Genomic DNA, 26084 nt, shown 5'->3' with positions numbered 1-26084 from the left:
TACCGTGGCAGTTGTGAATTGTAGAACAGTTTCCGAGCCAGAAGCCACGTCGTCGCTTTAGGATTCTTGACGTTTCGAAAGACATATCGCTTTTTTCAAAAACTCGAAAACTTTCAAAGTTACTTCTGAGGAAGAGTGCGATGTGTCTCCCGAAACGTCAAGAAACCTAAACCGACGATATGGTAACCAACCCGGAAATGTTCTACCAGCTATTTTTATATTATATTAAATTTAAAATAAAAGTTTACTTATTTTTTCTGTCTGCTTTAAGCGAGACAGTTGAAAATCACATCTTCTTATTTGCAAAATGTGATTATTGTTATTTTCTGACTAAAGAACTTTGTTAAATACAGCTTTTAACGAAAACAAAAATTAAAGGCACTTTGTTGATTGAAAATTTCACATTTTGAAATTTTTTGATGCCCTGTATGTTTGATTACACATTTAATTCCTGCCCATGACTTCCCAAGATAAGTAAAACTTTTTATCAAGAATAACTTTTTCTCAAGAAATCAACAATAAATAAGTGTACAAGAGTGCGGTCCCACATCTGGGGACACACTGTATTTCTTTCGCCAGGGTGTTTAAAAACACGTATTCCCTCTTGCACACCGAATATGTTAAAAACTGAAAATTTTTTGAATTTCTGTATTAGCATCGTTATTGAGAATTAAACTATTAATTCTAAAGAGATAAAGAAAATAAGATTATGAGAAAGTTATTTTAGAGGTTAGAACCCATTTGTGATATGATTTTGTCTAACAGAGTACATTAAAAATGCCACTTAAAAAACACTCATATTGTTTAATGTTAGTATTTCCGATTTTCCAAACAATTAACTTAAATCAAGAAATCGATTTATATCAAATTATATTAAAAAATATTATTATTTATTTTTAGTGCCAGATACCAATAATTTTTTTCTTTTACGATCTATTTACGAACTATTTTTATATTTACTGCAATTTTATTAAATAAAATTTACTTCTACATATTACTATTCTAGTTAACATTTTATAATCCTAGCGCTGTTTACTCCTTGAGTCCACCTAGAGATACTGTTTGCATAATGAAGATCATGTCCATTATTGTTTCCATCGCTTTTACCTTTTTATTAATTGCTTCTGTCGTTCAATCTCTGAAAGAATCGGAAACTGGCTTACTTCCTCAAGAAGCACAAAGAAATTCATTACGTCCTCAAAAGGAATCAGGTAATACTTCACGTTCTCAAGAAAAAGTAGCCTTAGCACATCGAAATAAAACAACTAACAAACAACTTCACTTCAAGGTCAAGACAATGTAGATAAGAAAAATCGTGGCATATTCGATCTTCCTGAAAGGATATGTCCTGAAGGGCAAGTTCTTGATCACTATGGTGTTTGTGTACCAGAATTTCTTCGTTAACATAATTAGGAATTACACTCATTGTACTGTAATCAAATTGATCTTTTTGCTGGACCTAAATGAATAGATGCAATAACAGTAAAAGTTTCCTCACTTCTTTTCACTTCTTTTCTAGTGACACTGAATACTTAGGAGAAGTTTATTTGTCATAACTAGAAATTTTTGCACAAATGTGTTAGGGATATTGAGAAAAGATTCCCCGAAATCTAATTACATAATTATACTTACAAGGTGGGCCAATAGTGTGACAAAGTTCAATATCTTCCTTATTATAAAGATTTTAAAAGAAATATTTTATGCGAGTGATGTACTTTAAAAAGTTCACATCTTAAAAATATTTTTGAATTATAGTATTGAGTGATAGATTAGGGCGGAGCATCTTTGATGTGGTTTTTTCTTAAATGGAACACTCTGTATATTTTTACAAATTTGTATTCTACAGAAAATTATCTTTCCAGCGATGCCTTTGTTTTTTGTATTCGATCTGGCGATGCCAAGTTATTTGAAAAAATAAGATAATTTTCGCTGGGACAGGGTTCTGTAAATCTATCCACTGTGCAGGTACTACCAATAATTAAGAAAACATATTTTGTAAGCATGCGGACCAAAGATGTTAACAAACAACAAAATAGCAAAATCTTTATAATTTTGTACATGGTGTTCTACGCATAAACCCCAGTTTAGCGAATTTCGAAGGACATTTTCTCGATTTTTTTAAATGAAACACCCGATATATTATTTTATTTTTGGATTAATATTTTAATTACCTACAACTTTTGTATAATACCCTATGCCAAAAATCACTATTTTCGGAAATATTGACCCTTTTCTAGAAAAACCCCTTTAATTTTGAAAATTTTACTTTTTATTACTCTAGCAGACCATGAGTTTGACATAAAATTAACAAAATCTGCAAGTTTACTGTTGGTGTTTAATTGTCAGTGGTGTATACTGCTGGGTTGTAAGTTTAAAAATATTTCAAAATGAACTTTTCTCAAGCAGTAATGGTTATATGATTTATGTATTGGGTGCAAGTGATAACAATACTTTATTAGCAACACGAATTTATCATCAACGCTATCCACAGAGAAGGCAGCTCAGTGTACGAACTTTTAGAAAAGCAATGAATCGTTTTGATAATTCCGGTATTGCAAAAATGTTAGGAAAAAAAATAACATTCACTGAAGAAAATGGCTATCACTGAAGGTCCTCATATTAGTCAACGAGAAATTGGTATTCAAATAGACATTGGAAGATTGGTAGATAAAGTTATCTAAACTCCAAAGACCGGCCAGTATTTGTATTACGGATGCTATGAAAAGCACTCCAGCCATGGAAATTATTCTGAATCTTCCTTTAGATCTGTCCATTACGGAGAAAGTAAGAAGGATGACATACAAACTGAAATGTAATGGCAACTGAGATATGGGACTAACAGCCCAAACACACTACAATATGACAAGAGTAATCACAAGTCTCCAAAGTTAACTCTGAAAAACCTTACAAATCTTGTAAACCTCAGCTAAACTGGGGTGGTAAGGTAGAAATATTTTATCAGTCTAGAACATCAGAATAATATAGTATTGGATATAAAACTGACAACGGTACTGGAGCAGGAATATATGATGCAAACCCTAGACTCAAAATCCGAGTGTCTCTGGCAAGCAACACAGTAGTTGTAGTCTGTACCATTGAACCATATCTGCAGCAAAACATCAGGTGGTGATATAAAGGTAAAAAGATATGTATCTACTCCGACAGCCAAGCAGAAATAAAAGCTCTGGTAAGAGATGAGATCACCTCGAAATGATCTGGAACTTCTTCCTCTAGCTACCCAGACCGGTATACCAGTTAGGTGGGTGTCAGGGCATGGAGGAATACTGCAGAATGACGAAGCAGATATCTTACCAAGATCATCTGCAGGAACTTTTACAGGTCCTGAACCTGCATTCAGCAAAACTTTATAAATGGGTGGGTGGAACTATAACACCAGTTCCATGGGAGACACACATCGATGGTCAAAAAAACATCGAAAAAAACTGACTGATGACATACTGCAATTAAGAAGTTCAATCAAGCAAGTTACGAGAATGGTAACTTGTCACTGATTACAATGGTAGTAGTAGTAGTGAAAAGGGGCGGCCTCAGCCTAGCAATTAGGCCACAAGTGGGCCCTTTTTGCCTACCCCGCCGTCCCATCTCCTGTCCACTTTCTGCCTCTGACCCTCCTCGAATCTATCCGACGACCTAATGAACGCCAGGATTTTGGTCCATGGAAGGTCTCTCACCTCAAGCCCATGCAGCTCTTCAGCACCAAAGATTTTATGTCTTATCATCCGAAAGGCTGCATAATGTCCCAGAAGGTGGACAGAGGTGTCCTCCCCTTCTCCACATTTCGGGCATAGAGGGTCCTCCTCAATTCCTATTAAACTTAAATGCCTCCTAAGTCTGCAGTGACCTGTCAGAACCCTCACCATTTGGTTTAGGGCTCTTCGACTAAGGCTCAGCAGCCATCTTAGGTTAGTTAGATTTGTTAGGTCCATGTATAAAACTATAGGCCTGCCTACATTCTCTATTTCTCCTCCAATTCTGACCTAAAATTTGATAGGCCCATTTATTAAGCGCCCCATTAATGCTACCTCGTGTGATTCCCAAGATTGGTTCAGGTCCCTGGCCAGATCCCCTAGATCCGAGACGAGCTAGTTGATCAGCCCTCTCGTTACCAGGGATACCCATGTGGCCTGGGACCCAAACCAACTCTACCTCTGTTCGTCTGGCCAATGACTCTAGGACGTCTCCACATTGCTTGTCCTCGGGAAGCTAACCGCTCTGACTGTCGAATCAGATAAAAATCGGTGATACTAATGCTGAGAACAAGATACCAGAAGGTTATTCAATAGTGACAGGGTTTCAAAATATTCAACTGTTTACAAGTAGCAAGTGTTTACACAAATCGTTGTATAAAAAGATGTGTAGGTACATAACTCACAGTCCTGAGTCACACATTGTTACTGAATTGTTGGACCATTTTAGTATATTTATTTGCACTTATTAACATCACCTGAGGCAGGCTACCTTTTCATAAAAATAACGTTTCCGTAATGAAAACGATAATAATAACCTAGCAATTTTTCCATTTTATTAGAAGAAACGAAACAAAAAAGGGGACGCCGCGCTATCTATGGCTACTCACCTTTTTGTATGTACGATTCCAAAGGTTCCCAATTTTCAATCACATTTTTCATTTTCAACGATTTGATTACTTAAAACACACATTATGGCGCATTTTTAATATCATTGAAAAATCTTCTTTAAGTTTGTGAACATCTTCTATTACTCTTGTTTTTTATCTTGTTTTTTTTAAATTAGTACGGTACATGCTTAAATTTACAAATAGATCAAAATTTTCATCAAAATAGGGTGATTCAGCCAAAGTTGTCATAATAAAATGTAGCTCCTTTTCAATTACAGGATGTTAGAGCTAAAAAATGAATTTTTTGCAATATTTTGAAAACTTTCACCTATCAATTATTTCTTTTTTACTTTACTACTCTCTAGCGACTAAATAAAACAGCTTTGTATAGGGACCAGTTAACGAAATGGTCTCATTTTTACAAGAATCTGTCGTATTTACATAACGAAACGAAATATTTGGATTTTATATAGTTACATTTTTTATTTACATTTTATAAAATAAACATCAGCTTAATTTTATTTGGAAAACAAATCTACCTCACAAAAGAAAGTATACTTCCTAGTCCAATTACACTAAACGATTTAGAAAACATTTCACGTCTTAATAAAAATCACCGTTTCGTGCAACGTTTTCAAGGTTTAGTTTCGCTCTTAAAAGTTGTTTAATTGTACGGCAAACAATGGAAACAAAGAAACGAACAGCCAGTTCTGTTTTTTCAGTTTCGGGTTAAATCATTTAGTTATCCGGGCATGTCAAGTAGGCAGAGGCATCTCGGAAATTCTGACTGTTAATGGTTTGTTAAAGACCATTGTTTTCGATCACCGGATTGTTTGATCTTCGTTGGAAAGTAGGGTAGACCGGCGATCGAAAACTATGAGGAAGTGGTTTAAATGGGTTAGATAATTGGACAAGACAATGGTGCTGTAGAACAGATTCTTCTTGTAATTTCCATTGTCTTGAAATTGTGGCTGAATGTTATTTTTACTGGTTGAAGCAAGATCGATAACTTTAAGATGTACCTACTTCTGATAGTTCTTTGTTTGCTTATGGAAACGAGATTATCCAAATTTTAAAGGAATTGTTTAGACAATTTATACAGGGTGGCTCCAAATTATCTCCCAACATTTTCAACGCAAATAGTAGTAGGTACATTAATAATAAGAATACTTTTTTTTTTCATTTTTTTCCAATATATAATAGGGAATGGTAGATATCGTAAGTCCTTTCAGATATCGTGTTTACATTTTAAACTTAGTTTGGACAGTTGAACACAAATTACTCAAATGTCATTCGTTGGTAATGGATAGTTTTAGAGGGAGACTGTCATTGTTTAATTCCCGATTTTTTCATTTCTACCTGCAAAGTTATACAAAAATATATAGAATATCAGATTGATCCATATAATTAAAAGGTGAAAATCTGATTATTCATATTATCATCTGCCGTTTTTAATTTTAATATTAATACTTTTTAATTAGAAAAAAACTTATATGTGCTGTTTTTTGTATTGTAACGAAAATTTCAGATGATTTAAAGCACTATTAGTAATAAACAAGTAAATTTAAAGTAGGTAGCTAATTTACAATTTTATTTCAAATTTAAATAGGAGGAACTTATTTTTATGACTCTTTCTTACATGCTACTTTTAATAAAGAAAATAAAAATTTTAGGTTGTTTTAATTTTATTTGAACTAGAAGACAGATAAGTTCACTACTTCCTTAAATATGTATATGCTACATTACTTATTATTTATATAAAAAACAATCAATTATAATTACTTTTTTCCTTTTTTAAATGTCCTGCTCTGTATTCTAGCAGAGAATTGTGCTAATTAGATATGTTTATCTATCAAATTCCTCGCAAAAAAACTAATTGTGTTTCACGGATGTGCATTTACTTTCAATTTTGGAACCGTATTCTGATGGAATCCTATTATTCAAAGACCATTCTTTCTCCTTTCTTTTATTTATCACTCTCGAAAAGAATTAGTTACAATATTTATTTAAATAGTAGGTAAGTATCTCTTCATTGTAAACATGAAAGTACAATTAATAAACCATCATGCGACAACGACTTCTACTGTCCGATTTTTTTTTATTTAAATGAAGGGTAATAATGTCCGATGCATATTAACTTGTGTATAAACGTAGTTTTTCAATCTTGCTTCACTGTGATGGTGTAACTTTAAGTTCGAGTCAGTTTTTTAATGAAACATGTTCCCCTGAATACAAATTGAGGCATTATCCTATATAATGTAGAAAAAAAATATAGCATAGGTGCTAATGCGATGGTCATCAGATTTATGGCGTTTGGTGTTTTAAAATCTTTGAATTTCTCTGATTTACAGAGACAATCGTATCTGGCGATAGAGCTATCAGTTTCAGAAGCCTTAGAAATTCTCCGGAAAGAGAGGAGTCAGATGGAGGAATTTAGGAGCTAGTTTTTAGTCCACTTCCCAGAAATCTAACTGAAACTAAACTAACTTTGGCTTATACAATTAATTAATTTGGTTATATTACTATGTCCGAAAAATAAGGTAAATTACTTATTTAAAATTCGCGGGTATTCTGAAAGTATACAATTATATTTTTTGTAGGTTGGTGTTGGTAGTACTGCCCTTGAAATCTATGCAGAGTTTCAAGTAAATATTTTCAATTGCTGCAGAGCTACTCGTGTTTTTATAAACATACGAAAGTAAGTTTATCGATTTTCTCTATGTCTGATTTTGTTGAGCAAAGAATTTGCATTAAATTTTGTTTGCGGAATGAATATTCTACCGCGGAAACGTTGAGGATGTTACAGAAGGTCTTTAATGATAAGGTTATGTCGTAAAAAGATGTTTACAAGTGGTACAAAGACTTTTAAAGAAGGCAGAGAAAGCGTTAAGGACGAACAGTGTCCCGGACGACCATCAACGTCAACTGATGAACAACACGTTAATCAAATCAAAGATCTTGCGCTCGAAAACCGTCGATTAACAATAAGAGACCTTGTTGATACTGTTGGCATTTCAAAAGGTTCGGTAAATACCATTTTAAAGGATTTGTTGTGCCTTAGACGCGTCGGATCTCGTTTGGTTCCAAAAACGCTCAAGTTTTTGGAAAAACAGACGTCATGAAACGCATGTCATGTTGACAATTTTCTTTGATTATCGTGGCGTAGTGCACTAATTTCTTCCAACCGGCCGAACTATTAACAAGGAATATTATTTTAGTGTTAGAATATGCTTCATTTGTGTGATGCTGTTCGCCGCAAAAGGCCGGAATTATGGACGGACAATTCTTGGTTTTTGCATCATAATAATTAATGCAGCGGCTCACACAGCATTAATAATTCGAGATCATTTCGCCAAAAACTAAACTTGTATCGCTCCGCAACCACCGTATTCGCCTGATTTAGCACCGATTGAATTCTAGCTATTCCCTAAATTCAAAAGACCACTCTGTGGACACCGTTTCGACTCGATCGAAGAAACAAAAGCCGAATCGACGAAAGCATTGAAGGCTATACCAGAAAAGGACTTCAGACTGTTTGAGAGTTGAAAAAAACGTTGGCATAAGTGCATTGTATCGGGTGGGCATTACTTTGAAGGCAACGAAATTGATTTGGAAGCATGAATAAAGATTTTTTATTTTTTAAACAAATTTACCTTAATTTTTCGACAACGGGTTATACAGGGTGTTAAAAAAAGAGTGTAAAATATTTAAGGAAGTAATAGTATGAACCAAAATAAGCAGAAAAGTCTCAATAAACATGGGTCCGCAAAGTAACGGTTGCGGAGATATGGAATGTTTTATGTTTTTTAGCCCCTTTTTTATTTTGCAAAAACGTTGGATATTTTCTTATAATAGTTGGTTGATGTTTAGTGAAATAAAGAGAACGTATTTGACAGTTGTTCTCAGTGCACAAGTTTTCTTGGCTGGTTACTCTAACGCAGAATGAACAGACATGCATTTCATGTATGGTCGTGCTAATGGGAACGCCACCGAAGCGCGACGTCTTTATGTTGACGCTTATCCAAATCGCCAGATTCCTTCACAACGCATGTTTGGAAGAATTTACCAAAGATTGCGTGATACCGGTTCCTTGAGCAAACAGTGCCATTTATCCGGAAGACCAAGGTCGGTATCCACTCCTAGAGCAGAAGAAGAAATTCTAGCACTGGTAGAGCAGAATCCAGGTACGAGTGTGCGGAGAATATCAGCCGAGGTAGGAATTAGTGGTCCTCTTGTTTGGAGAATCCTTCACGAGCAACTGCTTTATCCATACCATGTGCAACGAGTACAGGCCTTAAATCCAATAAATGATCATCAAGCACGTTTGGTTTTTTGCCGCTGGTTTCTACGTCATGGTGCTGAAGACCCTCGTTTTCTTGCAAACATTCTTTTTACTGATGAGGCCGGGTTCACAAGAAATGGAGTGTTTAATTTTCACAATACGCATATTTGGGCCGACGAAAATCCTCATGCTCTGATAGAATCTGGACATCAGGCACGTTTTTCATTAAACATTTGGATGGGTATTGTAGGTGACAGGTTTCTAGGTCCTGTTGTTTTAACAAACCGATTAACAGGCGCTGTTTACCTTTACTTTCTGCAGAACACACTGTATGAGTTTTTGGAAGACATTCCTTTGAATCAGAGGCAACAAATGTGGTTCCAGCATGATGGTGCTCCAGCTCATTTTTCCATGGCCGTTAGAGAGCATTTACACCAAACTTTTCCACATAGATGGGTAGGAAGGGCCGGACCTGTTTTATGGCCTCCAAGATCGCCTGATCTGAACCCTCTAGATTTCTTTGTTTGGGGATATTTGAAGACATTAGTGTATGGTACTCCTGTACATTCTTAGCCTGGAAGAGCTGCAGCTACGGATTAATCAAAAGTGTCAAGAAATCCAAACCAAGCAGGGTGTTTTCGAAAGAGTTCGAATATCGTTGAGACGAAGATGTCGTGCCTGCTTGGAAATGGACGGAGGGCACTTTGAACATCTTCTGTAACTTTGTTTTTTGTTTGTTAAAAGCTTCCTTTGTCGGTTTATTCCTAATAAAATAAAATGTTTGAAAAACGAATAGTGGTCCATATCTCCGCAACCGTTACTTTTTTTTTCTAGAATAAAATAAGGATAGGACTCGTTATTTACGTGAGCTTAAAATATTCCAATTATTAAATACTGTACATAAATTATAAACTTCCATGTCTGAGAGTATACTTCAAAAGGAATCCACATTAAGAAGATTTAAAGTTGCTAAAAAGACATGTAAAATTATATCTACATGCGGAAAGAATTCCGCACCTGGCAGCATTGCCGAAGAACAACTCGCTTAACTCCGAGTATATTGTAATCATAAATTAAGTAAATTGTAACGCGCCCAAATGTCCGCGGACCTTTATTTTTGTTTTGAGAGGTCGCGTTCCACGCCACATAAATAATCCCAACTGGCGTCTTTATTATGCAAAGAAAGTTCCGTGAAGGTAATATAGATCGTACCAACGCGTGATACGGAGAGAAGTCATCGTACAGAAGATCGAAAGAAGAAAGTATGTGAAAGTGTGGCCTAGAACTCGTGGCTCCCTGTCTTTATTATCAGATTGTTATTATAGCGGTGCTGTCAAGGCCAGGCGTCTAGGCCAGGAGTTCCAAACCCCCAGGTGGCCATTTTCGTGATAAATACTTTTCTTTGCATCAACAAATTTAGGGGGTGATTCTACTCGTAAAAATAATTGTACAAGTTTCTTTGGCCCCAGCGTGAAAACCTTATTTTAATAGAGATAAAATTATGCCAAACTTCTTCAGTACAGCAATTTTTGTCAAATTTAGTATCTACACTGGCAAAAAAAAAGAAATTATTTATATTATTTTCATTGTAATAATATAATTTTAATTTTAAAAAATAAACTGAAGTTAAACAATATTGAGACCGAATTTTCACAACAGTACCATAGCAACTGTATCATTATTTTTTAAGTAAAATCGCTTTCTAAATAGTCATAGTTTCCGGACACATACACTCATTCACATATCATTCTACCTCCCTTACTTTTCCCTTTATATATCTAGAAAAAAAAATTGAAAAGGCCGAAATCATAATTTTAATTATTTCCATATCTTAATATGTACATTGAAAAATGCAATTTTCCGACTTATTCTTATTATACGTTAAAACTTCACCCGTATAAAGTACACTTGCTGCAGGAAATGTATGTTGAAGATTTTCTTCGGAATTTTGTGAGATAAATATCATTTTTTCTGATGAAGCAACATTTTGCCTAAATGGTACCGTCAATAAGCAAAATTGGGCGGTTGAAAATCCGCATTGGATGATAGAGGCGACATCCCCCCAAAAGGTTAACATGTGGGTTAGGACAATCTCCACACGAATCAGAGGCGAATCCAGGGGGGCTATGGGGCTGCAGACCACACCCCCCTCCCCCCAGAAACAAACCGAGATACTTTTTTTGGAGTATCACTTACTTTATCTGTTTCGTATCTAGCTCAGGAAACAAATGATTTTGATCTATTGCTCAAATTATATGAGAATGACCTACTTGAAAATGGTGCTCTTATTAATACTGAACATGTACGTGCTAAATTTCCGAACATACATGAGCTTCTTAGAATAGTTGCAGTAATACCAGTGACAACAGCAACTGCGGAAAGGAGCTACAGTACCTTAAGAATTAAAGACGTACTTGAGAAATACGACAGGAGAAAATAGACTCAACTCTTTGGCCCTTATGAACATATACTAACACAGAAATTAAAGGATATTAAAAAAATCCCAAAACTTTGGGTGATTTTCAAAGAGCTGTAACTTGGAGGGAAATGATTGTAGAGAAAATGAAAAAAAGGAAATTGAAGCTTCAAGTGTCTAGTTTTCTGATCTGGAGTTAAAAATTTTTTGGCGACAGCAGTGTTTGAGTAATGATAAGAAAATCCACGAAAAAAAAATTGCAAATTTTTGCTTTTCTGTCCGTGGACTTCAAACATTTTTTTTGGTTATTTCTTCATAAAGCCCTTTTAGATAATTTAATTCTCTTCAATTTGAGCGGTTCCGAAGCCTTGTACGATTATTTGTCGCTGAGTTATCGTCGATCAAAGCAAAAAAATTACTTTTGACTTGGGCAATCAGTTACTCGGAAAATAATGATCGTACAGAAAATCCAAGCAGGGTTTTGAAAGCTGCTAAGTATTATCTACAAGTCGTAATTATTGATTTTTGATAATAATTAGTGGACCATACTTCTTTAACGAAATGTTAGGTCCTAAACAGTACCTGAACTTTCCTCTGCTTCGAACTAATTCGAGCATTAGAGGTATTGTTTTCTAATGTAAAAGGCCCCAATTTATCCGATCCCAGAAATTGGTTGCAGCAAGATGGTGTACCTCCTAATTATGCACGTCGAATTTGACAATATCTCCAGCAAATATTTCCTAATCCGTAGATTAGGTAGACAGGGACCTACTGAATGGCCGACAAGATCGCCGGATTTAATCATGTTGAATAATTTTCTCTGGGGAAAATAAAATTTACCTATTAAATATTGAGACACTGCCGTTAACGAACAGCAATTATTTAAACAACTCATTGCTGCTATAGCCTTATCAATGCTTGCTCAACTACTGGCATTTTCATTTCAATTCATTTTGGTAAATATCTTACAACCAATTCAGTACAAAAACAATCAAGTAAATTTTATCACAGAGGGCACTTTGATATTTGATTAGAGCTCAGATTGCTAATGCCTAAGGGTTGAGGAGAGAGAGATGAAAATTAAAAAATAAATCAACGTGTCCGAGCATTTACTAAAAATATTTGTATCAATAGTTTTAAGGGTTACTTTGGGAAAACACTATACAGGGTTATTCACGCAACAAGTTTATAGAAGGATACGAAGTTACCATCATAGGATTTTGTTGAAAATTTGTATACTCAGGTTACCGGCCACGAACTTTTCAATAAAAATATTTTCAACACTATTGCACTTCCGCTTATACCGAAAGTTGCCACCAATTTTGTAACTAGAACACCCTATATATTATTGCATTTTATGATTCTACGTGAAATTTGAGGTCACGTTATTAAATATTCCCTATACCTAGGAGTTATACCTACAACTTGAGATATTAATTTTTAAAGAAAAAATTTGACAGGTGCAAAGGTCCGCGGAGATGCTTAACTCTTTTCAGGGACATGATATCAAGTAGATTTTTGATACTTGTAAAGGGCATAGGTAACACTAAATCATGCCATACGAATAAATTAAAACATTTAATACGCCGTTTCATTTTTGCTGTTACATTTTTATAACTTTCAAACAGCTATAACTTTGTTAACTTAAATGGAACACCCCATATTTTTTTTTACTCTGTCATATGCAGATTTTAATTTCCTTTCAAACCATATAAACATTGTCAGGGTTGCCGTTACTACTTTTAGAGATATTTGCAATTTCACCTTTCATTTTTATTATTTTTTTTAATTCAATATATTTTACTTATTCTTAATAGATAGGTACCTACTTTACATTTATATTTATTGTTCCAGACTATACGACTAGGATTTTATCGAAAGCGCCAATTGCATTTTTTTTATATTGCTATTTTCGACAAATTGTAAGTGGTAATAAAAATATTATTTTTATTACCACTGTATTTATCATTTTTATTAGACACAACTCGTCAATTCGATCATTTCAATTTCACTTTGAGAGAAGATAAGAAATATAAAAGTGTACATAATAGGTATAAATATCACATTAGAGTACTTTCTTTTATAGCACCATCAACGCCAGATGTTCAGTAGAGCAGTAAATAAAGTCTTCAAAAAAATCTGTAGGTAAGTATAACTACCAGAACTGGGTGAAATTTGGAATCATCTCTGACCCGTAAAAAACAGTGTTCTTAAATTATTTACATTTTTATGAAACTCAAACCTGAATAAATTATTTTTACTTAATTTATTGCCTCAAATGAATGAACTCATGATTTCTTCAACAACATACGTGTTCTTTTTTTTGGAAGAATAAAAAAAATTATAAATGAAAAATAGTTTGGGGCGTTGGGGTTTTGAAAATCTCTTTGGAGGGCATTAAACTATGTCGTATGCGTGATTTTGCTGAAACTTGTATTAAGACCTTGGAAACTAGCCTAAGGGCCACCTTAGCAAAGCGCATCCCAGGATGCATAGCCGCACTACCCTACTCAACCATAAACATACACCACCCCCAGGGGTTTACACGGACGAGCCGGCGAAGCAAGAAGAGCGCCAGAAGAAATTGCCCTAGCCGGCGGGGCCCAGCCAGGACAAAAGAAGGTCCCACAAAGCGCCTACACCGGTCGCATTTGCGGTCGGGGTAGACGACGGATGGGGCCCACCTACGAAGGCTGTCCAGGCCTACACGGAGATGAGGCAGGATAAAGAGGGACAATCCCCCATGATCCCAAATCATTGAGACCAATTTCTAGCCATGGAATAATGGCGCGCGAGACCTTGGAAACTATAAGATATAGAAAAAAATCAGACCATTCTATTACTAACTTAACAACGCTAGCAAAGCGGCTCTAGTTCTTTAAATTTTCGAGATATTTTGAAAATAAGGATTGCATTTTTCAAAATCTACTGTAACCTTTCATTTTTAAGAATTTCTAGAATCTGTAAAAAAATACTAACATGCAGGCAGCACAGGTAACCCACAGTACGTTCCTAAACATATAAATTGTAATACGTGCTGTACGCGACCAATTTCTGGGTCCATCGTATCTAATGTCTGCATGCTCCCTGGGTATCGAAGTTCTTTCACCACAGAACAGCTTTCACGTTCTATGATCCATAGAATGGGGGTTACATAGAGGGGGGGTACTTGACTTTTGGCATTTGTCAACCTCAATTTTTATTTTGTTGTCAAGTCTCTATTTAATACAACTAATAAAATGGAAGCTAAACAACAGTTTTAAAATCGGATACAATATTTTAATTAATAATACCTAATTAATAATTAAAAACTAGATATAATGTGCGAGAATGGTTCGGAATTTAATGATACAGTTGATCCCAGAGTACATGTTGAATTAGAAAGATTAAATAATGCCACAGATGAAATAAACAAATTGGAAGTTGAGCTTGATGAATCCAGGACTGCATTTAGACAGCTATTATGTGATAGCACTGCTAAAGTTGATGCCATCCGACTAAAGCTCGGAATGTGTGTTGAAAGGGCCCGACCATACTATGAGGCAAGGTTCTGTGCTAATGAGATATTTAAACAAACTCAGACAGCTGCTATGAAATTTGAAAGGGCAAATAGCGCACACAGTGCGGCAAGAGAGATGGTTTACCTTGCCGAACAGGGATTAGGTGGTCGTACACTTGGTAAGATTGCAACTGATCAAAAGCTTTAGATTCACATCAGCTGAATTTACTTGGTCTTATATTATATTTTTATAATAATTATGATTCTGAAAGAGATAGGTACCTTTAGTTTTGTTTTCAAAGTGGGTATGTTAAATAATCATAACATTAATTACTTTAGATCCTGCTTGGCAAGAAATGTTAAATCATGCTACTCAAAGGGTAAATGATGCTGAACGAGACCGTGGCATCGCTGAGACAGAACATCGAATTGCTTGCGTAAAACATGAGGCAGCTAACGCAAAGGTACAAAGTCTCCAAAAAGAGCTAAAACGGGCTATAACCAAGAGCAGGTATTGAAATTCTGAGAATACTTTGTACACTTTGACATTATGGCTTTAGTTTCATTATGATTTAATTTTATTTTCTTTAGTTTGTCCATTCGAAGGTCCCTTATGAAAATGAGTAACATTTTGTCACAGCATGAATTAATGTTTTTGTAAGTAAACTCTTTAATTTGTGTAAATAATTTATAAAATATCTTATTCTTTAAGAAGCCAAACTGCTAAAATATGCTAAACTCACATTTCATTTTTTAACAAATCCATTTTGTTTACTTCATGCTTAACCCAGGTCCAGACGCTAGGTTTTGACAACGTTTTACCTACGCAGTTCAAGACGTTGCTTCTGGACAGGAAAATTATGCAGTTTTGAGAACTGCGTGGAGACGGTACACCGTACGGGAAAACTGAGACGATGAGCATAGTTATCCGCCAATTGCGCAAATAAGTCAGTGGGTGTAGACGTTCACTCCATTTTGTGATACGCTTTGGTATTTGAATAATATAATAATTATAATAATAATAATTATTATTATTTGAATAGGTAAATTGTCGCAAAATGGCAGACCTTCATGAGCTTTAGACAGAATTTATTGACTTGTATAAAGGTTTTCCATGTCTTTGGCATACGACATCAAAATCGAAAAAATTCAGGTTGAAGCTGTAGCAAATAATGACAGTTATAAAAAATATTTATTGTTTCTTACTAAAATTGACCAGAGCAGTACTTCGTCCAATGTCGATTCCACGAAAACTGAATAAATAAATACAGACATATCTGCACTGTGTGGACGCTCTTGATTTACGTTTTCATTCCATCTTATGACTGTGCATATAAAATGTTGTGTAAAACCTAGCGTCTGGACTCGGCTTTATAAGTAAGAACCACAAGGAGTAAAAAATGTTTCAAATACATTCTAGTAGGTACATATGTCACGTAGTAACAAGTTTTTTTAATTCTAATACAAAATTTTTTTTTTCTATGTAATATGCTACTCCTTAATTACGGTTTTTCATTAAATACTGCAACAGTCATAATTTTGTAATATGAAGACATTGTTTTAAAAAGTATAAAAAAGCTTTTTTAATGTACCTCTATTTCAAAAAGATATCTACTTATACAGTGAATGGCAAATATCATGCTCTGCTAAAACATTTTTGTCCTTTTAAAGAAACTTTTTAATATTACTACAATTTTTTTCCAGAATTAATAAACCATTTCCAAACATTTAAGTATCAAAAAAATAAACAATAAAAATGCAAAACAATGCTTGAGACCAAATTGTGAGATATCGTATGCTTTATAGCTTTTTATTAATACTGTTTTTAATTGAGTAGGTATTTTTTTTCCTTGTGGCAGAAATACCCAATTAAATAAAAGTAGTGGCCGATCTGTCATTATAAGATGAGCTATTATAAAATTCCCTTTTTTATTAACTTGATATTAGAGTTACTGGTTTTTTTGCTTTTACCTATATTGTTACATTGTGTTTGTAACATGATTTTACATTTTTTTTAAATTAAGTGATTTTCTTTTTAATATAAATTCTTTTGTAAAGTCTGCTATAAATACTATCAGATTTTGGCTAATATTACATTTATTTTCATATTCCGTCTAATAACATTTATTTAGGTTTTAAAAATTTTTAGGCCCTACTACGAGTTAAAAGCTCATTTCAACCAGCTCCTAGAGCAGCAAAAATCCAAAGTTCAAGGCCTTGAATCTCAGGTAACCACAGCAAAGCTATCGTATGCAGACGCACTTAGAAACCTGGAACAGATTTCGGACGAAATACATCAGAATAGAAAAAAGGCTTCTCTAGTTGTAAACAGCCTGGCAAATAGCAAGCAGAGGAGCTTAGATTCCAATGTCTCCCTGTTAGAGGATGCCGAAGAGTTGATTGAAGAGTACAAATGTCTTCCACAGAAACTGGGTGATCTATCCAGTCCGATAATTTCGAAACTTGAGGAGGTAGAGGGGTATTTGAACACGAACTTAAGTAGCAACGAGTCTCCAGTTTCACCAATGTCAAACAGTGAGAGAATGGACCATCCCGATGCAACCCAGAGCCAGTCAAGTGAATGGACTGAAATCAATCTGGATAATTCTAGTCCAGAAGACGAGGTTCCATACAAAAAACTAGATGGGGAGATCGAAAAGCCCAAGTTGATTAAGCAGAAGACGTTACCGAATCCAAAAACCGAGAATGAATTTTCTTCCATTAAGAGTAAGATGAAGTTAGATACAAGTATTTCGAACTGGATAACCAGGTCATCTGCTAAACATGAGGAGGATTCATTTTCCAATAATAGTAAGTATCTGTATCTCCTAGTGGTGCTTCATAAACAAGGTTCTCACTTTTTTTTAGGTCGCAGGCAGAGTTTAGACAATATTTTGGGTCCAACTAGCGAGAAGGTTAAAGAGATCTTTTCACAGGGTATGATGATGCTGAACATATCTTCTTTGACAGAGAGGAGAAATAGTGAACCCAAAGTGGGCATCACTGAAGAGAAATCAAAGAATAGTAGTAATAAGAAGATTCCTAGTCCTTTAGAGAAAACCCTTACATATCTTACCGTTGAAGATGACAATTCTGACACTGAGAGTTTGTCGAGGTAAGTATTATATATACAGGATGTTACGTCACACGTTCTTTGGAAGAAGATAATAGAATTCTCCCTATGTCATTTTCCATTAAGATACAGGCTGTCGGGTACAAATACGATATACAAATAATTATGTTGTTTTTAAACCCATATTTTAATTATGAATAAAAAATTGAAGCATGAATGGAGGCACCTTTGGTCAACTATATTTTGTTTTAGGTCAAGCATTAATTTCTTTTATTTTTTCATTCTTGTAAATGTTTTGATTAGGGCTTCCATATGAGCTAGTGACCTTTTCAGTGTCGTTTAATTTCTTAATTTCTCTTATGCAATGAACTACTTTACAAAAACTGGACTTAAATGTTTATTAACACAGAGAATGCTGTTTTGCGTTTGATAATTGATCTCTTTTATTAAAAAAGCCAAATTGTATCAGTGACATCGAATTTAGGCGAAGCATATTCTCTGATTCACTAAAAAGAAAAAAAAGCGCCGCTGGTGAAAATTTTCAAGGACAAACGGCTTTAAATGAATCTGGAAATTTTTAGTTGCATTTGCAATATTACCGAAAAACTGACGTTCGTGAGAAGGATTTTCATTTAGATTTTATAAAAAACAGAAATATTAGTTCGGTTTGTGGACTTCTGCGAACGTTAATAACGCACACCGTACATGGATGTTCCAAAGCAGCTTTGTGGTTACGACAACCTTGCGTGATGTTCCCAAAAGTGTTAAATCCCTTCTTATTCCACACGCCCGACTTTACACCCACGATTAAACATGGCATACAGAAAAGTTTTTTTAAATGAACACTCAACCACTTACACTCCGAATACCATTCATTCCGAAACTTTCGAACATACACGTCCTTTGACTTTCCCTTTTTTCCATATTGAGAAAATAAGGCACAGGTCTCTCGCAATTTAAAAAATCCTATTTGTCCTCAATTTTCCATCTGGAAAATGGCGTTTCCAATAAAATACATACTGGATCATACATAGGAAACATTTCTACAATTACTATACAAAACAAATATTAACAAAGAACCGCTGTAATCGTGCACTGGACGACGCGTATCTTATAAACTGTTAAAGGCAGGTGATGAGCGATGCTGCTTCAATTTCTGCATCACTCGTTCCCCCACGCTGTAGTTTAATTACGTATTGGTCGCCTCGTTGTCATGACAACCGCTGTAAACAATGCTCCGAAGAGAAGCAAAATACAGAGTGATTTCAATCCGTGTCACTTGCGTATATATACTATACGTTGTATGGTCCGAGGCTGATGCTTGCACTCGATGAAGGCAATGTTTTTTTAGAAGGCATTCACTGTGCAACTATTCTGTTTATATCTGCGTATTAAACAAACAAACACAATACATTTTCAATATAGAATTATACCTAAATTATAATTTATATAAAATTAAAAATAATTTTCACAACCAAACGGAAATTTTAAGTGAAGCGGTGCATCACTTGCATCACCTTACGAGCCACCACTGAACTGTATATTTGCGGTTGTGACAGATATATTGAAAACTGATGATATTGCGGAAAACAGCTACTCTGCAAGCTAATGCCCCAATCATCATTAAATTGTATCTGCAATATCTAGTAAACAGCTAGGATTATGTGTCAGTAGAACCACCAGACATACCAGTTTCGAACTGATTAGTTATCATCAGTATGGCGTATGTAAGACAACGGACAAATGGTCCAGTTATTTTTTATGTTTTCACAATCGATATGAAGTGTGCGTAAGAGTGAGATATTCAATGCTAATCAATAAAAAAAACCTAACGTTAAATAGTATGTCTATTGGTTCTGTTGGTGAGTGATCCTAGCTGTTTACTAGATATTACAGATATAATTCAATGCTGATCATGAAATTAATCTGCAGAGTAGTTGTTTCCCACAATATCATTAGTTAAAAATTTTTTCACCCAGTAGTGACTCAGGAGTGGCCCAGCTTTAGTAGTACCTGCATAATAACAGGTCATGCTCTACGAGTTTGGCTACATTGACTGAATGTTTATCTTACATTTCCTGAACTTTACATGCTTATTGAATACAGACAATTGCGTATAGTATTATAAACATAATTACACCCTGCACAATAGTTTCATGAAACTATTAACATATGAATTAATCATAATAGGCATGATGACAGTAACCAAGAATCACTAAAATAATGTATTTATCTAATAAAATATTATTATTTTTATATTAATGGGCGAGATTGATATTTTTGATAAAATAAAACTAGAAAATACAGCAAACCGCCATGATAGGCTGAACTCCTATCAGAGTGAATTACGTCACATCTATGTAAATGTCATTTTGTGTCATTTGTACTTTGACAATATCCGCAATATTTATCTTCATTTAAATATTTTGTATTTCTCAACTATCGGTTGCTTAGTTTTGTGTTACCAAAACCATAATCGGGAAACGTTAGGTACTTGAAAAGTTTCTAAAAGAAGGAAAGAAAATAAAGTTCAACAACAGCGAGTTAATAAAATATCAAAAAGACTATGTTTCTAATCGATAGTTTATCCATGCATAAATTGGTGCTGAAATACAAAGAACAGTCCTGCGACACATTTTTGAAAAAACTCGTATTGACTGATGAAGATGACATGAAAGTTGAAGAAGAGACGAGACCAACATCAAAGCTGTTTTTGGCATGAGTTAAGATATGGCAGAGTGACGGCCTCACGAGCGTTTGAATTTAGTCGGTGCAAAACCAATGATGCAACTCTGATCACGTTAATAATGGGAGGAAAAATCTCAGACGCATCGGCCATGAAACGCGATAGAATGTTGGAGGATGAAGTGAGGAAAACTGTAAGTACCAGTTTGGGGAAAAAAATTAAAAAATGTGGTATAATGCTTTGCAAAAACTATCCCACGATAGCAGGATCGCCTGATGGAATCTGTGAAGACAGTATTATTGAAATTAAATGTACCACGAATATGAAGACTTTTAAAAATTATGTGGAAAAAGGAAAACCGACCCAGAAGTTTTATGTGCAGATGGCAGCTACAAATGTATTTAACAGGGCTTCAAAAGGGCTATTTTGGTGTAACTGATAGCAACTACAGTACAAATAAAATAGTAGAAATAATTAATGTTACATGTTACATTTGATACAACTATGTATCAGATTTTCTTACTGTTTTATCTCTTCATGGAAAGATAATGTGTATCCATTATTATACCAAAGACCAAAGTACAATATGACATCACGTAGATGCCATGACACGGCGACCATTGTTGCATGACTTTAGACTTAAAATTAAAATGTCAATATTTTTCTACTAAACCTTTTATTTTCTACAGAAATAAGATATTTTTTGGAAATAGTAATTACTTCCGAACGTCATAGAACAGTTCTCACCAAAACAGGCAAGGTACATTCCTATGTTTATGGGTGTCCATGTTTTATCTTTTAATGTGAAAAATTAAAGGAATATTTCAACATTTTTGTAGTTTAGATCGATTTTCTTGTTCTATCATTGTCTTGCTAAGAGTGCAATTTCTTGTCAGCCTGATCTAAAATTCTTGCAATGACGATATTTTCAAAGTACACAAATACCAAATACTAAATGTAATGTAAACAAAAAATTCATACCAGTTATTAAACAAAGTTGCAATTTGTAGTGTCCTGAAAATCAAGCCTCCTTACCCACGTAAAAATCTTACAATAATGAGAAGAATTCAAGAAATAAAAGAATAATCTGAAAAACAGTTTCTCCTTAATTTACGCTTGTTATTTTAAACAAAATTGTACAAAACATATATGTCGCTATGTGATAGAAGCCTAAGCAAGGAATATGTTACAAAACATAAAAACAACAAAATTATTAATAAAAATATTATTAAATTGTAACTTTAACGCCTTGTATCTAGAAAAAGACGCCTAAGCTAAATGTGGCAAAAGGGAGGTCCTATTATTTTCACCTAAAGAATATGTGGTTAACAGTTTGAGTTACTTTTTTGTAACACCTTTTACATAATCTAAATTAAAAAAAAAGTTCTGATATTTCTATTGCCTATATTTCACTTTAAAAAAATGTATATCCTCTTTGCGGATGACACAACACTGCTGTCTCATGCTCGAGATATGAGTTCGAGTAGTTTGATTGCGGCAGAAAATTGGTTTTCATTGAATAAATTGAAGGTAAATGTTTCCAAAACTCAACACCTAACATTTACTTCTAGTAAAAACCAATCCAAATTGGATGTAATGTATTTGGGTGTTACTCTAGATTCTAGTCTAAATTGGACGGCACATATTGATAGCCTATGTTCAAAACTTGTAACTTGTAAACAATGTGCAATTCGAAAATAATTTTCATTACATATTGCTATTATTTTAATCCATAGGAGTTTCATGACGGACTTTCAGAACACTTATTATAACTAAAAATTTCATAAAAGTAAAGTGTGTTTGATTGGAAAAAATGGTTATTAATATATATTTGAGTGATTATTTTTTTTTTAGTGTCGACATGCTGAATGAAGATCAGATCAGTTGCTTAATGTTGGATGCGAACTCAGTTTGTGAACAAATCCTAGGCACGCCTATTACAGAAGTTGTCACATTACCTCAATGCGCTTCTACTAGTCAATCGAGCAAATAATAACTAACCTAGGATAAAAAGACTACAAGTACAGTACAAGAAATTTAGGTACCTAAAACTGCATTATTTTTTACATATAGTTTCTAGTCAAACGTTTTTGTTCCTTGTTTTCTTTTTTATTTGAATTTTATTTAACAATTGGCACAGTAAACTCCTAGAGTAAGATGATGTTGCAATAAAGTTTTGCCTTCTTAATAAGTATTATGAGATAATGCTCTTGCCGAAAATCCCTGAACTGCTTTTGTGGTAGAACTAGTCAACAATTTGAAGCAATATTATAAATGTTGAAGGTTGTTATTAAACATTTTAATGAATAAATAATATAATAGTTGACACTTGTGTTTTTTATATGTTCTATTTCAGCAAGCTTCTTCATTGTTAACACAAGCATATTATATTGTTTAAGGAGGGAGTTTTTATGCGTAATTTTCAGTGAATATTTAGCAGTCTTTTGACAAGGATTTTAGAAAATCTAAGCAATTTAGAAACAATATCTCTTCACTGTACCAGTTGGACAAGTTCTCTCAAGGGTATAAAATAGTTGACCAGATGACACTACATTCGGAAAAAGGAAAAAAGCATATTTTTACTTCTTATGTTTATCAGTACATTTCCTGAACTTTACATGCCTGTTGAACATACAGAAAATTACGTACGGTACTATAAACACAATCACACCCTGCAGAATACTTTTAAGAAACTATTAACACATGAATTAATCATAATTATTGAGTATTTTTACAAAATTCTCGACAAAACGGGAAAGGCACATTCCGATGTTTACATGGGTGCCCATGTCTTCCATGATCTTTCACTGTAAAAAATTAAAGGAATCCTTCAATCCTTGTATTTCAACATTTCTAAAGATTAGATGGATTTTCTTATTGTATCGTTGTCTTGCTAAGAGGGCGATGTCTTTATAAAACGGCACCTGTAAAAGAAGTTTGTGGTATTCTCGAAGGAGGGCACTGGTTCTGGTAGAATCTGTTTAATGTCCCTAGATAACAGAAAAGCTGCTACCTGGTATTTCTGCGCTTTCACCATTAAACCAGGCATGGTGACGATGTGTTTTGTGTCTTCATAACTTGCACATTGCATTAATGATAATTATTTTGAGCCGCTTGTCTTGTGCATGGGCGTAGCTAGGTTCCCAGGAGAGGCCTCCATAGAGCTTGCAGGCTCACCCCAAGCAAAAATTGTAGCTACACCCATGGTCCTGTGATAATTGAATTCTAAGGTTGTCTTTACTTAGTATGCTGATATTTCGAATTGCATCAACCAATGGTTCTTTACAGAAGCATGGCCTATCGCAAAATGAAGATCAGCCCGACTATTGTTCCATTCATTGTTTTTGATCCAGTTACCAATGGATCTTCTTAGATAACATGGGGTGGCTCCAATCTAGTCTAGGCCTTATAAATTGACTATCTGAACCCTGTTTGGTGAACAGGGGACCGATTCTTTCATTGTGCATCACATTGTTGTGACTAATAAGGACCCTGGTCAGTTTCACACGATTCTCGTACCCCAACAGGGAGAAAGACTTGACAGTCCAGAATCATGTGGTTTTGCCATGATTGAAATTGACATTGCCATATAAGTTTCCAAATATCTGATGAACAGCGAAGACGCGCTTTCCTCAACTTTCGATGATTGTTGTTGACAAGTGATGCTATACCGCAGCGCTCTGGTGTGATGACCCATTTGCATGGTGCTAGTAGAAGAGTTTAAGGGGGGATTTTATGCGTAATTTTCAGTGAATATATAGCAATCTTTTGACGAGGATTTTAGAAAATCTAAGTTAGAAACAATATCTCTATACAATATCCAAAATCTGATATATGTAAAATCCATAACGGTCAACAAATTAAAATTGACATGGGTATTCTTATATTCTTTATGAAACAAAGTGACAACTATGAACCAGAATTTATAACATTTTGTTTCATTGTATTTCTGTTAATGACAATTATGACCCAGGACCCAGAACCAGGGTAAAGGAGAGGCACAATTTTCTTGGTGTGTTATTTTTTCACTTACTTAAGACGCGAACCTTATAATTTTAACATTTTACTTGGCAAACATTTTATTATTTAATTGTTGCCTAATACAATGTAACGCAATTTTTTTCATATAAATGTTTTAACGATACTTAAATCATTATACTTGAAAATAGGTAACTTTAAATAAAAACTGCAAAGGATTTTTTTGTTTAAAAAAGTTTGAATCTTAAATAAGTGAAAAAATGTTTCATAGCTGTTACTTGGTTATACCGTGATTATTTAAAAATCAGATGTTCGTTATTTGAAAAATTGCTTGGACCCATTGAATTATATTTTTAGTTGCGCATATTCTGAAGCAATTTTCATTCATACAGGGTGGCCCAAAAAAAAAGTTATGAGATCAAGGGCAACTTTTTTAAATGGAAACCCCATTTTTTTGTACACAATTTTTCTTTGATAAAAGGCCGACAATTTTTTGCTCTACTTTGCATCGAATACGATCCTACTATAGTCCCGAAACCTCCAATATTGTGGGTGGCATATAGACTCAACATTGATTTGTTGCAGAAAAGTGGTCCATATATTTATGTATTCTAAAAATTAATAAAAATAGATTCTAATTGCATTTTAGCAATAATTATAAAAAAAAATGTTATTTTTTTATTGGTTTGAGGAGGCGTAGTTCCCCCACTACCTATCCCGAAAAGCCACCACTGATAAAATTGTATTACTGACCGATCTATACCTACCACAGAAGCTGAACTAAACTTAAAGTTTGTATTACCCAACCTCTGAAAAATAATCAAAATAAGTAAACAACATGGAAGAAAAACATCTGATTTTGTAAACTTTACAGACTTTTTAGTTAGTTTCAGACTGAAATTTATCTTTAATGGGTTATTTCTCACTCAACGGTTGTACAAAGAGGTCTACATAAGGTTTAAAGGTAATATATTTTGAAACAAATCATCAGTCAGTAACTTTTTGCTTGACCTTGATTTTCAAATTAAACGTGCGTTCATCTTGCTTTTAAATTTATAAACTCGTACAAAAAATATGTCATTATCTATTTTGCAATGTATAAAACACGTTTTTGAGAGTAAATTTTGCAATAATACTAAATAAAAATAGTGATGGCATCTTCATATTCTATGGCAGTAGAAATTATAATCTTAAGAAACAACCACTAGGTATATGAATCAAAATACAGACAAATTTGTCTTTGTCACTTCATAGTCCAATTAACTAAGCCTTTAAATCGAAATTTTGCCAACTTGGCTGAATTTTTGATATGAGTTAGTTTAAGGTATATTATAACAATAAGTGAGAGTAATTTTTTGTTCAACCCCCGGCCAAGGGTGGAAAAAGATAAAACAAAGGGCTTTTTCAAGATAACTCAAAAAGGGTAAGAGCTAGAAAAAAAAGTTGTAAAGCAGACAATTCTACATAAAAATGGCCTCTTAACTTTTTCTTGTACTATTACAATTAACAGAGTTAGGGAGGCTAGAAGTTAAGGGAAGATTTCAGAAATTTAA

The 26084-nt window shown here is 34.2% G+C and overlaps 1 protein-coding gene across 2 annotated transcripts; it reads left to right on the top strand.

The window, feature by feature from the left end:
- The first annotated feature begins 14456 nt into the window (after window positions 1-14456).
- Window positions 14457-22879, top strand: LOC108905865 (SH3 domain-binding protein 5). Of its 2 annotated transcripts, XM_018708913.1 has the most exons (6): window positions 14616-14973; window positions 15134-15305; window positions 15386-15451; window positions 16944-17605; window positions 17663-17909; window positions 22408-22879. In XM_018708913.1, the coding sequence occupies exons 1-6, from the start codon at window positions 14616-14618 to the stop codon at window positions 22544-22546; spliced, it is 1644 nt and encodes a 547-aa protein (XP_018564429.1). In that variant the 3' UTR covers window positions 22547-22879. The 2 variants fall into 2 exon arrangements, with proteins under 2 accessions (XP_018564430.1, XP_018564429.1); XM_018708914.2 differs by lacking the exon at window positions 15386-15451 and having other exon boundaries at window positions 14457-14973.
- The last annotated feature ends 3205 nt before the right edge of the window (window positions 22880-26084 follow it).

Source organism: Anoplophora glabripennis, unplaced genomic scaffold (genome assembly GCF_000390285.2).
Source record: "Anoplophora glabripennis isolate ALB-LARVAE unplaced genomic scaffold, Agla_2.0 scaffold228, whole genome shotgun sequence".
Classification (NCBI taxonomy): domain Eukaryota; kingdom Metazoa; phylum Arthropoda; class Insecta; order Coleoptera; family Cerambycidae; genus Anoplophora; species Anoplophora glabripennis.
This window is presented reverse-complemented; position numbering and strand designations above follow the sequence as displayed.